The sequence below is a fragment of the Cryptomeria japonica genome, chromosome 10, assembly GCF_030272615.1.
Source record: "Cryptomeria japonica chromosome 10, Sugi_1.0, whole genome shotgun sequence".
In the NCBI taxonomy this organism is placed as follows: Eukaryota; Viridiplantae; Streptophyta; class Pinopsida; order Cupressales; family Cupressaceae; genus Cryptomeria; species Cryptomeria japonica.
In genome coordinates, this window is record NC_081414.1 from 228,739,726 (window position 1) to 228,754,291 (window position 14,566).

The 14,566-nt window shown below is 35.2% G+C and overlaps 1 protein-coding gene across 5 annotated transcripts in view; it reads right to left on the reverse strand.

The window, feature by feature from the left end:
* Positions 1–14,566, reverse strand: part of LOC131077806 (oxysterol-binding protein-related protein 1C) — a 213,769-nt gene that overhangs the window by 136,106 nt on the left and 63,097 nt on the right. Inside the window, exon 1 of one of the 5 annotated variants that reach the window (XM_059212095.1) lies at positions 11,664–11,708. The exons of the other annotated variants lie outside the window; for them this stretch is intronic. Within the exon in view, the coding sequence (XP_059068078.1) occupies positions 11,664–11,693 (30 nt within the window). The 5' untranslated portion in view covers positions 11,694–11,708. Of the gene's footprint in view, positions 1–11,663; positions 11,709–14,566 lie in introns of those variants that run through there. 5 annotated transcript variants of the gene reach the window in all.

Genomic DNA, 14,566 nt, shown 5'->3' on the forward strand with positions numbered 1-14,566 from the left:
TGGAAATGTAGAGTTATTAAAGGTTAATGCGTCCTATGTCTACAAGTTTCCTTTTTTGCAATAATAGAGTAGACTAGGAGATTTACAAATCTAGCAAAAGGCATTTTATATTGTATCCCGTGATAAACACAGCTTTCTACTAAACCCCCACACCTAAAAAATTCTAGACATTCACCCTCTTCTCTAAATAACCATAGTCAGAATCATGTTAACAGTAAAGAAACTATTCTACTCAATTAAAATTTCAATTTTCAAAATCTATACAAATCTATGATAATGTAGCTCAAAGTTACAATGAACGTCTTCAAATCTAGGGTAATGAAAACACTCATCTACCAATTCAATAGCAAACATGTAACTATGGTTGTAGAGGGTAGGAGACAATGTTAATAAGTGCATCTCAAGAAAGTAATTGTTCAACACGCAAGAAACTCGATCACAAAATTCAAACAGACTATCTACCTATCATGACTCTCCTAATAATAGATATCTACTTGAACACTGTCATCAATCTCTATTCTCCCCATGTCATGTCCCCAAATAGACTCCATCTAGTATTGTTAACATAAAGAAAGCTCCTTGTATTATCTTTATAAATTATAATAGCCAATACAAGGAAGAACAAATGATTAAAATCAAGTATAGAGAAATTACATTCTCATCATTAAAATATGATCGCTGCATTGGTGATTAGTAATGAAAGGGTTATTAATGATATCATAGAAGAAATCGAAAAGTGGAAAAGAACCATTGAAGGGATTCATTCATGAAATTTATAATGCAAAAGGAACGAACCTATGGAGCATTGGGGCATCCAACTAAATGTGGAGCTGACTGAAATATTAGATAAGCTCGGTCGAATACCACAAAACATTGCGCAAAGGTTGAAGTTCAAAATAAGCAAAATGTAATCAATAGAGAAAACGACATCACTAAGGATAAACAATCCCCGAAGATATGAAGAGTAACTACGTAAGACATAAGGTGCAGTGATTAGTATTGTAGCCAACTCCAGACATCATAAGAAGCGCAGTGAATTACATAATAGATGCAGCGACTTCATTCAATGACTGGCTTGTTCTTATTATTGACCGAACCATGATTTAAATAAAGAATGATGTAGTGTAAGGAGCAATCGTACAGCACCCAGCAATAAGAAATAGCAATTACCAATCAAGGAACCATATTATATACGCAGTGATTCTAGAGTTGTAGAAGCGACAATTAGTCAATGACAGTAATTATGGGGACAATGATTAATATGTGAAGAAGATAGCCGACGCCCATTAAGAAGACAACGATGAAATGAAGCATCCTTACCATAATATATTTACGGGATTCATGGATTACGCTGTGGAATATCTGGGATGTTTGAAAGGTACCGCTGCTTTCATGAGAATCAACGATCACCTATGCCAATATCAATTGATAATAGTGATTAATATGAGGAAAACTTATCATCGAAGGTTCAGTTGAGACTACAGAGTATTGATGATAACGGTGATATTGATGATATCAGTGATATTCATGCCATGGTACATTAACAATGGCTAATAGAAGATATTAATATGGAAAGGTCTGAATTACATCTTGTGTCACGGGAGCTTGGGTTATTCACCACATACGCATCTCATTATAATACAGCGATTTAGAATAATTAATGTCGAGCGATGATTATTATAAAGTGGAAAGGCACGATTATGAAGAGACATAACCATTAGGAGATGACCGTTTCCCATACTAAATAATAAAGATCGAATTCATTCTATCAGGGGGGGGGTGAAAAATAGGACAGCGATTACGAAGAAGAGGAATAAATTCAGTTCTGCAGATAGATGGGAGAATTATTATATTTTGGATAGCAGATTGCACAAGGAAGACAAGTAAAGGGAGTGAATCTACCCTTGCAGACCATAAGACATATGAGGAGCAATTACAAAGAAAGTGTTCAACAGAAATGGCATCGTAAGAACATTACAGAAACAAGAAAATGTTAAACCAGAGATAGCGATAATATAACTAGAATGGCCACCATTGATCATTACAATCCTAAAGGAAATTGGATCAGACGAGCTAACAAGTAATTCCTCAGGGTCTCTACAGACCGATCAGCATCAAATATATATCTCATTCACATAAAGGCAAATACCAGAAATAACGAGCAACGTATATTTTCAGATCAGTTTAGTTCCAAACCATATCACATTCATTCTAAGGGAGTTATCAGAGACAGCTACATATAGATCAGTAATTAACATTATTTCAATAGACATAAAGTAATACCAAGAAATAAATTTATATATATAGTGAAGCTTGCATTCACAACAAGAAGATATCCAGATAAGTTCTCCATCCCGAACTATTCTTAGAATATTAAATTAAATATTATAATGAAATATATTCAGTTCTGATAAAATTATAATTATTAATTACAATTCTCACTTTTTATATTTTTAAAATTTGATGTCTCAGGGCTAAACTAAGACAAATCCCAAATGGGGACATTACACAGCAAAAGAAAATCAAGATGGTGCAAACAGAAAATACATGAGACATACTCTAAATCATTGTTGGAAAACTCACTAAGTAATCAGCAAATTGTCAAGTACTCATGAATTTTCTCAAAAAACATGTACTATTTGTGGAAACTCATGGCACCTACTACAACGAGTTTCTAGAAAAAAAATAAAGTAAATTGCCGAGTACTCACCAAAAAGTAAGCGAGTCTAGTAGGAAGTCTCATGAGTCACAGTAATGACATAGAAACAAAATTTTGATGTGATTTTGATACTAAAAAAACATGCATTTATTCTTTTCTTAACCCCTATTATTATGTTTTGATAATATTGGTTATAAGCAAGGTCACCTGGAGATGGGGAGACTTGGAGACTTTGGAGATTGGTACTGGTACTGGTACGGCTAAATTTTAAAAATAGGAGACGGGTACTTGGAGATGCCAATTTTTTTTTAATGCAATGTAACATAGAACTTTGAAAGCAAGAGTAAAGTCAAATCTGAAATCACTAATCAGTAATCAGCAATCACAAATGCCATTGTATCATATATATTATAGAGTCCAAGAGTTCAAAACTCACACTACATATCTGATATCTCACATAGATTATCATTAGATTCATTACATATTGATAATGTCATATTGAAATTCAAAAATATTGATAGTTTGATGCTGATATGTAAACAAAAAACAAAAATCAGAAATCTATCATCTACTCTTCAATGTTTTGCTCATCCATATCAAGGTCTTCAGCTATGATGCTCTCTAGATAATCATCACTCTCCAACTCAGGTTCCTCTGATGGTAGTAGAATAGGGGGTAATTCATTAAGGCCATCTGGTTCAACTGTTTCATCCACCATGGTTGCAACTTCTCCATCACGTTCAATTTGGTCCCATTTTGCTGAAGGACCCTCCGTGTATGCAGGATCAACACGAGAGAGAAGACGAAGTGAGCTATGAATGTACACTAGGTTCTCTACTTTCTTTGACCCTAATCAGTTCCTCTTCTTCAATGAATGAAACCATAAGTACTCCAATTCCTCTCACAAGATGAAGAGCTAGCTACTTGTGAGAGCAATCTTATCGCAAATGATTGCAATTCAAGAGTTTCACCACCATGGTTCCACCACCACTCTATGGGGTCTTTCTTTGTTCGCATATCATATAAAGCTTCCACTAAACAAAAATCACCATGCCCACGTGAAAACTTATTCCATTGTGTCCTTATAATTGAAGCCTCCTCACCTTGACCATAAATCTTTTCTACTGCAGCCCAAAACCCCTTCATTACCTCTCTATCCTCATATGGAGCCCTCTTTCTGGTCTCTTGTGTATTATGCCATTTAGGATTTAAGGCATAGGCAACACAATGAAGGGATGTGTTAAGCTTGTTCCACCTTCCATGTAACTTTTCTTCTATCAAATGAGATATAGAAGAATCTTTAGCATATGTTATTTCCTTGATTCTTTCACACATGGAATCTATTTCTTCATAAATTTCTCCCAAACATGGCTTGTCCGAGTCTGCAAATTTATTCATCTCACATATAGGCCTAATAAACTCCACAATAAATCTAACATTAACCCAAAAACGGTCATCAAGAATCAAACCTCTCACCTCAACCGCAATATCTGATGTAGATTGTCTCCAGGCTGCCCATGCATCACTAACTATTGTGGAACACAAAGCTCCTTTGACTTCACAAAGTCGGGCAAGGAGAATAAAATAAGATGCAAACCGTGTATCAGCAGGTTTCAAAAGCTCCACCTTGGCAAATTTTCGATAAATGGCCTGTGTGTGGCGGTGGTTACATATGAACATCTGTATTTTTCTGCCCTTCTCTATAAGATCTGAAATCCAGTGGAACTTTCCAATATCCTTCAGTGCATTATTCAGTGAATGCACACAACACGGTGTCCAAAATACATGCTTATACTTCTTTTGCACCATCAAACCTGCTGCTTTACAAACAGGGGCAGCATCGGTAATAATTTGGACAACATGTGATGCCCCCACCTCCTCAATGCTGTCACACAACTGGTTATGAAGAAAATCAGCATTTTTTTCTTGCCCTGAACAGTCGATTGCCTTCAAAAAATAAGGGCCTTTGCTGCAAGTTACCATGACATTAAGTAGTGGACGGTTTCTAGTGTCTGTCTACCCATCCATCACTATACTGCATCCTTCTGTAGCCCACACTCTTTTGATTGGTGTTGTTTGTTGCTCTAATCAAAGTTTTTCTTTATCAATTAGAGTAGTGCAAAGTTTTTCAGACCCAGGTGGCTTATACCCATCTGGTGCATTATTAATAGCTTGGACCATCTCTACATAAAAAGGTGAGCAAGCAACATTAAATGTTATTCCATTTGCATAAAAGAAACGTGCAATTGCTGCATCAACTACTTCTCGACCTTGCACATCAAAAAGTCTTTCAATGGGGTTGCCAACGTATGGTCTCTTATGAGAATGTCGTGGCGTTATATCTCTAGAGGACACATCTATGTCTGCTGTCCCTGTATTCTGATTATGAGTTGCAGCAGTTGTTCCTGTTGTTGAAGCATGAGAGGAGCTAACATTATGCACTTTCTGTAATGTCCCTACTAGTTAGAGATCACTGTCCTGCAAAACAGATTATTAGAATACAACATATATATATAACTAATTTAACTTGCAATCTAACTTTAAAATACTTAATTACATAATCACAATTCTCATCTAATAAAAAGGATACGAATGCCATACGAAGATATGTCCTTAGGCGGCCGTGAGGCTCGCCTTCTTGGAACCCATCTTGGTTCCAAGCCCTCCAGGAAGTCGAAGGTGAATTTGACTCTTGTCTTGAATGTAATTTCTTACATCCAAGCCCTCCAAGAAATCGAAGGTTAATTCGATTCCTGTCTTGGGTATAATTTCTTACATCCAAGCCCTCCAGGAAATCGAAGGTTAATTTGATTCCTGTCTTGGGTGTAATTTCTTACACCCAAGCCATCCAAGGAGGACCCTATGTCCATTCCTTGCCTTGGGTGATGCACCTCATCACCCAAGTCCTCAGAGGGGACCGGCTAGATCCGTCTCTTCTTGGTTAAACTTAGTCAACCAAGCCATACATATGCATATAGATGTTCAGTATATATACTGCCCTAGGGATTATCATAATCCCTCCCTTAGACTAAGGGAGTTACCTCCCTATAGCCTCCAACATGTGATTACATTTATAATACATTTTTGCCTTTTATTACTATTTTCCTATTCCCTAATCCATATGTACATATTCCTGATTTAACATGTATTCCCTACATATATTCCTTAAAATGTTCATCAACCAATATCTACATTTATTTCTTAATATATATTCCTACTAGGCATTGATATATATTCGTTAACGTATGTTAGTAAAAATTCATTAACATACGGTTTATACTTATTCCTTAATATCTGAAAACCATTCATTAATGTGTTCATTAAAGTATTCATTATCCTAAATATTACATATACATTAATTACATTCATTAACATTAACTTCCTTCATTACCTATCTATTAGAATAGTCATTCATTAATGTATATATTATAATATTAATTATTTATATTCATTACTACATACAGAAGTAAGCATTAACATATAACACTATCGATTCCTTACTTACCTGTTCTGTTCGTAGTAGTCGTGTCAGATTTGTGCTTGCCTCTGATCGTGATTTTCCTCTTCTATTCCGCTGCCCTTTTCTACTCCCCAAACCGTTGGTTGTTGTTCCCTTTATATCCCGTGAAGGGTTGTACCCCTCCACGGGTCCCCTTCCGCATGAAGGGGTGCCGTGGTAATCGCAGCCCCAGGCTGCAATTACCATCGCACCACTTCGTGCGGGAGTAATTGGGGGGCTCCAGGCTGCGATTACCATCGCACCACTTCATGTGGGAGTAATTGGGGGGCTAGTTAGTAAAGTTATATAATGTTTGCATAGAGGTACTTTTAATTATTACTATGTCATATTGCCATTTAAAAATTAAATATTAAATAATACTTTTCATTATAATTATATATTTTAAATATATTAAATATTAAATAACATTTTATTTAAATATATTAAATATGAAATAACATTTCCTTTATTAAAATATATTTCAATATTAAATAACACTTTTCTTTATTATTATATATTAAATATATTTCCTTTATTTTTCATAGATTACTTATATTATTATTTTAATCATTTATTTACAATAACCTTATTTAATTAATCCATATATTAATATTATTAAGTAATTTTACATCCGGTGATACCGTAGGGGTTATCACACTTTCCCATCAGCCCTCTCTTGATCCCTCACTGCCTCATGACGTTCTACCTCATTTGTACAAGGTTCAACACCTTTCCCAGGGATGTGAAGGAAATGAGCCTTCACCCTTGTATAAGTACCTTGCCACTACATTGGACAAAGCTTACATTTGATTGTGGCTGTTCCACCTGTACCTTTTTGCCCTGGAATACGATCACAATACTTCCACAATGGATACAAGGCTTGTCTTCCCCCGCTTGACATTCTACATGAAAAATAAAAATATGAGAAGATTCAGAACCACTTGACAAATCAAACACTTTCAGGCTCAGCTCTTTTAAAAAAGAATCTTTTTTAAAAATCAGAAATTCAAATAAATCAGACTCAGTCACTCAAGCATGTTTTTTTAAAATCAAAAATTCAAATAAAAGTAAAAAACATAGCTCATACACAGCTTACTGTTTTTAACTTTTTCATACACAGTTCATACAAAACTTTAAAATTAAAAATCAAGATTCAAAAATCAAAGTAAAAATGACATTGTAAAATCAGAAACCTCAAATCTTTAAAAAAAATTAAAATAATATCGATAAATATTAAATGTCAAATGATAAGCTAGTGGCCTAATATGAATTTTCAAACAAATGTAAAAGCAGGGTGGATGTAAAGCCAAATTCTTCCTAAAAAGTTAAAAATTTAAAAACAAATCAAAATGTAGTGGTGGGCATAAAGCCAAATTCTTCCTACACGCAGAAAAATGAAAACTTTGGAACAGGTTATGGACATCCAATAACACATATAATTCTGAAATCATCTCAGGGAGTGAAATGAAAGGTCCAAGGATAGGATGTGCAGAAAAAGATTTTGCAAGAAAGCTTTCACAAGCAAAACGAAAATGAAAAAGAAATCTGAAAAATAAAAAATAAAAAATCTAAAAAACTATTAAAAAATTATAAAAAGTTAGAAACCCACCTCGATTTCTCTCTGTTGCTAATCGCTCTGGTCTTTCCTGCACTTTTTGTGTGCCATTCACACTTCACTCATGACTTTCCTTGCGTTTTTTGCATTCACACTTCACGAATATCCCTACGTTTTTTGCATCTACACTTCACGGGTTTCCCTGCATTTTCAACTTTGGCTTTCCTTGCATTTTTAACTTTTTGCATTCACAGCTTCAAAAAGGGTCAAAAATTAAAATAATACGTATGGTTAATATTTTGGGGGTCAAAAAAAAATTTAAGACCCGACTATTTTCGGGAGTCGCGTCGAAGATTCCGGGAGACGCAAGGACACGTTGGGAGACGTCGGCATTTTTTGGCAGAGACTTTGGAGACGACAAGAGACGTAGGGCTCCAGACTCCTGGGAATCTCTCTGAGACGCGTCTCCGTCTCCGAGACACGTCTCAGGGGGTCGGAGACGCGTCTCCCGGTTTCCTTGGTTATAAGTGTCAATTGGTCAATGGTTGTGTTTGTCTTGTTAACCGTAGGGTTTTTTAAATAGATTGTGTATTGTCAAGGAAACTAGTATGGCTTAGATGGGTCGATGTTGATCCTTAGCTGACCATCTTTGGTCTTCTTCTCTAATGATTTCATGTACAAATAAAGATATACTTTAATCAATGCTATTTGAACCTTCGTTGCCATTTACTTTATGAAAATGAGGATCCAATAAAGTAGATGACAACAGAGGTGAGAATGAAGATCCAATAACCGAACCTCCATTATCAAGCAACCAAATGATTGATCTAATGTTATTAACAATTAACACAACAAAAAAACCAATAATGGTGAATATGGAGATCCTTGGAAGGAATCTAACCGATAAAAGGTTGATGGAAAGTCTAGTGTGAACGTAGTTACACAAGAAACTTGAAGAAGTTTTGGCAACTCAACCATTTCGCCCCCAACTTTTCAATTGGTGGGTGCAAATCAACAAGGTATTAAGGTACTTGGAGTTTTAATGTGACAAAAATAAATTATTGGAACCCAAGCATTTTTCTTGAGCTTTGTGGTGATTTCATTAAATAATAAAGCATAGTTCACAGACTCGAAGTCGGAAATTACTCCGCAAGCCCAACATTTTTGACTCGGGAAATACTCGTCAAAAACTTGGCAACTTAGAAAGCACTTAAAAAAAAAATCTTAAAGAAACTTTCTTTTTTTTGCAAAATTCAATTAAAAAATGTATTAAATTAAAAAATTGATATCTTGAAAGAGAAAATGCATGGTTTTATCGCAAAACAATGTCTGAAAAACGCATTTTAACTAGTGTTTTTACATGTATCAGCATTTTCACATACTTTTTTCCTATGTCTATAAAAACGAAAGAGTTAAACTTGTAAAAAGTCGCTACAGAAAAAAAATAGACTACTCGGCAGCTCAAAGAGTACTCGCAGAGTTTGCAAACCATGGAATAAAGCATATGATGCATTGTTGGGTCCAGGTTGGCTGGTAGCAGCCAAAGTCAACCACAATTGAAAAAAGAATACAATCTCCATTGAGAACAAGGGTCAAATATGATTAATTGATGTTTCAAGCAATCAGTGAGGAAGCAGCCTCCTCGAATTTGTTAAATTCAGATTTTGGAGAAGAATGGATGAAGAATCAAGAGCCAATGGAACCAAATGGTGAAGGAATTATGGACTTCTGGTCATGTTCGCCGAATAAAACAAATTCTCTTTGTGGCCAATTTCATTGGAAAATGGAAGATTATGAAGTATTTTCATCAAATTGTAATTTTATTGAAGTTACTGAGATCAAAAAAGATGAACCGGGATTTTTGATGATATGCGACCAAGTAAGAATGAGTTTAAAAAATGGATAGTTTGTGTGTACAAGATGCAGTCCACGATTTGCAAAAGGATCCAATAGAGGTATCCAACATTGCAGAAGAATGAAAAAATACTAACAATATGTCTCAAAGTACTAAGAGTAAATTATTTAACCTAGAGCATACAAATACTTGTCAACTTAAGTTAATTTCATGCGAAATTTACAAAAAAAAGTAAAAGAAAATTAGAAAATAAGGAAATATTGGAACAGAAAAGGAGAAAATATTAAAGCATGTTCTACTAGCAAATTCATTTGCATAGCGAGAAAAGAACTATTTGTACAACCACATTATACCTCGGTGTGCGTTGTATGACTATTTCATTCATTCAACTACATTGTACGACTATTCCATTTCTTTGTCTATATCAAATGGCCAAGAGTCCATACTATACAATGAGATAAGTTTGTATTTGCATCCAATGACATTATACAGTGACATCCTTGCATCGTATGACACTCATTTTGCAACTATCACCAACCTCCCTCCATCTGCATTGTATAATGAACTAACAACTCGATGCCTTTCACTTCCACCATATGACCCTGCATGTCTTGATTAAGTGCAAATCCAGACTCCATCAGTGTACAATGACAAGGTTTTTGGCTTCAGCAACGACATTTTGCTAGTCAATTACTATAACCACTTTGTGCAAAGAAGTTGATCTAAAGCATTAATACCATATTGTCTTGTTAGCATTATTTTTGACCTCTTGAAAAAATCATGAAAATGATGTGTACCATGAAGGTCTATGTGGTTTTGAAGGTCTTAATTTGGGCTTGGTGGTGGGGGTCCATCCCTCAAACTCACCTATATTGCTATAGAGCGTGCCAGGGGTGCTTCCCCCAAACCCCATAAGGGGCACTACCCCAAACACCCACAAGGGGTGCTACTCTCAGATCCCCACAAGGGGCGTTGCTCCTCGACCTCACTGGGGGCATTACCCTTGGACCCCTACCGAACTCATTTGATTTGCCAAGTATGGTTCGAGTTTACAAAGTACACTCCCAAGTTTGTCTACTAGTCTTCATCTACAATATTGTCATCAATTTGGGAAGTCTTCCCTAATATTCCTTGTCATCTAAAACACAACTTTTTCTTTCTAGAGGTTATGTTGTTAGTGTACAATGCCTATTATTATGTTTCAATAATATTGGTTATTCGATAAGCGTCAATTGGTCAACAGTTGTGTTCCTCTTGGAAACTATTGGGACTTTTAAATAGATTATGTATCATCAAGGAAAATAGTAAGCTCTAGTCAAATCGACTATGATCCTTGGCTAACCATATCTAGTCTTCGTCTATAATAATTTCGGGTGCAATTAAAGATATACTTTACTCCTATATTGGGTTTGCATTGTCATCTCTATTATTAATTCACGTATTCATTTTATCAAAGAGAGTAGTAAACAAAATATTGTTTCCTGTAAAACTATTGAATATCTTATTTGTAAATTCTTGGTCGAAAGATTGGGATGGAAATATCCCAAATCTTCAAAAATTTGGCCCTTCAAATTTTTTCTCAACCTAGTAGCAATTCTAACCATAAGCACAACTAGAGTTTGTTTGAAACCATTAACACAAAAAAGTGCAATAAGTCAAATCAATGGCACCTCGCTGACCAAGTTACCACAATCCCTCCAACATGATGTCGGGTAAAAAAGCTACCCTTCCCGCTATCCAAAGACACGAAAACCAAGATCAGCTTCTCAAAAAGCTTCAAAGTTCTAAAAGAACAGGAATTTGCCAAAGGCCGTCAAAAGAACCAACACCCACGATTTTGCAAAAAGACCGTCAAAAACTTTTGCAAAAGAACACCATTCGCCCTAAAAACCCTAGGTGTGACCCAAAACAATCTGCAAGAAACCATGATTTTATGGAAAAATCAGCAAACCCTCGATGCAATGTTGAAATCACACAATTTTTTGAGAAAAACCACGCAAAACCCGCCAACAAAACTCGTTCAGAAGTTTCATCAGATTTGTTGTGATATTCAACAGGCCTGTCACGAGGAGAATAGATATAGAATAAAAAATACCTTAGTGCGACAAAAGAATAGACTTCGCATGGTAAAACTTTCACCAATCCCATCTGAAAATCATGCATCTATAAAACCCATCCTTCATCAAAGAGGACAAAACGAACCTTCATGGAATTAGCAAAGATGAAAACGACGCCCAAAATAAAAACTTTAACATTGCGCAATTTTTGTGAGCAGAAAAATAAACCTGCAATCCCGTCACATTGAGAAACGAACCCTGTGTAAATGAGAAACCAGCAACGCAGGTACAACCCAAATGTGCCGCAAGAAAGCCCGCAATTTCTTCATGTGAACATATGCAAAAATCCGCGACAATTTGCAACAAGAATGCCCTCGCAATTTTGCAGAGTTGAAGTCACAACTCAAAAATCACGAACAAATAACCCTCGATTTTGTAAAAGAATGATCCACGATTTTTCAAACCCTTCTGTGAATTCAAGGAAACCCTTCAAATTTCACCCACAATTTTTTTCATAAAAAAATCAATTCAAAAAATTTATAGGTAGAAGCCACAAATTTTTACTTTTTTAAATTCAACAAAAAACTTAACCCACTCTAATACCATGAAATGATATTTCAATATTTAAAAAAGGAGATTATAGCTCCTTACATAGATAAACTACAAACAAAGTTTCTAAAATAGAAAAGAAAGACGAAAAGGAAATATTCTAAACTAACTAAATGACCATTATAGAAATGTTACAATATTATTTTAGTAATTCCTTGTGTATAGAGGAAGAGATTGTTTATTTCAAGTGGCAAGCTATGGAGGATGTTGATATGGTAAAAGTAGGAGAGATTGGATTCGATGATATTGATATGGAATAGGAGTCAAGGCCATCTAGTAGTAGGGTGAAGCCATAGGTGCAGCCTTCTAGGTCAAGCGGGGAATCACAACCGACTGCAAGGAAAAGACTCCTCAATTTTTCACTAGAGTACAAAGGAGGAAATTGTAACATGTAATTTGTAACTTGCTAAGATGTGCAATTTATGATGATGATTTTCAAAGACAATAATCATAAATTCATGATATTTATCAACTAGCCATTGTATTTGCGCGATGATGCAATTGTGTACTCTCTATGTATTCAAATCTAATAGAAAACACCTCTCCAAAATTTTATAGAATCATTGGATGCATTTTGTAACTGAATTTTGCTTTAAAGTTGTGCTTTTTTAGAAATTTGAGTAATTTTTCAAGTTAGAAATTTAGGGTCCATCAAGTCTGAGTATGTGAACTACACTACGAATATATACCAACATAATCAATGATGTAGTCTATCTAATGCAACTATTTTCTAGATAGGGCAAAGAGTTAAGTAAATATCTTTACCTCTCCTAGATGTCATGTCTTGCTTCAAAAATATAAATATATATGTCAAAAATGGTCTTCAAAACAGGATCTTAAACTATACAAGGAATATCCACTTAAGTAAAATTTGAAGCACAATTGTTACAATGTTATGCATACTCCATGTGTAAAAACCTTGGTCTGTAGCCTTTTGAACTGTTCAAAACTATAGATCTCGTCATAGCATTGAAAGTTGCATCTAACAAAAGTTTAACATCAAGCTGATAGCACACGCTCTCTCTAGCATTAAATTACCAAGAAAGCATATCCTACAAAATCAAACAGTACAAACCAAATTTCAAGCTAAACATTAGGCCTCTAAACTAGACACCAAACTAATTTTTCAAAGAATGGGTTTGAACATTTCTTTAAAAGCAAGCTGAATCCTTCAGAACACAATACTGACTTATAACAATAACCCAATTTTACTGCTATTTCTTATCATTTAGAACAAATCGAGCCAAGTTATCTTTACACTTGAATTGGAAGAAAGAAATAAATGTAGAATTAAAATAGCTAGTTGGGAATGCTAAAGGGACTCCAACCAGACATAAAATATTTAAAATTAAATTTAGAATTATTTCTGAGTGGCAACAGAATCTAATATCAGTAAGGTAAACCCAAACATGTAAGGTTAAACCCTAGACAGCTCTATATTATGCCATTTAGTACAAAACAGCTATAAGAAAAGATTCTCCCATACTAAATGATAACTTCCAATAGAGACAAGAAAGGGAAATGACAAGGAAAAAGGTTCTAGATGTCCAGTCTCTGTCAAAAATGGAAGAACGGCCCAAATTATCTTCGATCTCCACAATGGGGCCAACACAAAATCTGATGTTATCCTTCGAATCGCCTAGGCTAAGAGGGCCCAACTAAATTATCTTATGAGAAAGCAGAAAACTTTTCCCAACACATCTTCTAACATCTCAGAATCCCCTAGGCACAGAGAGAAAATTAGCAATGTTGTCTGCCCATATTGTCTAGATGGTGTACAATGAAGAGTAGCTAACCTTCTATGTCAGGTCCAAAACTAACATTTATAAAATGACATAGCCAGTCATAGAGGAAGGGCCATCTCACAGATGTATACCACGTGTTCCAGTGACTGCCTAGCTAACAAGTGTTTGACCCCCTGCCTCTGCCACTCCCTTTCCCCAGTGGTTGATATAAGTTCAAAGAAGGAAGAAATCCATTTGATGATGTTGCAAGTCCCCCATGGTGCTAGGTATCTGAAAGTAGCTGCCTTCTTAAGGTATAGGGGCAACTTCCAAGCAGCATTAGTTTGGGTAACATAAAAAGTAGTAAGAGATGTATCTCACAAAAGTGAGTCTAATACCATCATGAAAGAGAAAGAGAGAAATAAATGCTTGAGAAAATAAATATCACCACTTCATTTATCTTTGAGTTTTGGCTCACATTATTTATGTATTATCTAAAGAACATCCAGAATCCTTTGATTTCTGAATCTACTGAAAAAATTAGAGCATGACCATATGTAAACAAATGCTATCTACTAGAGGTATTGACTCCCAAATGAACCATTCAT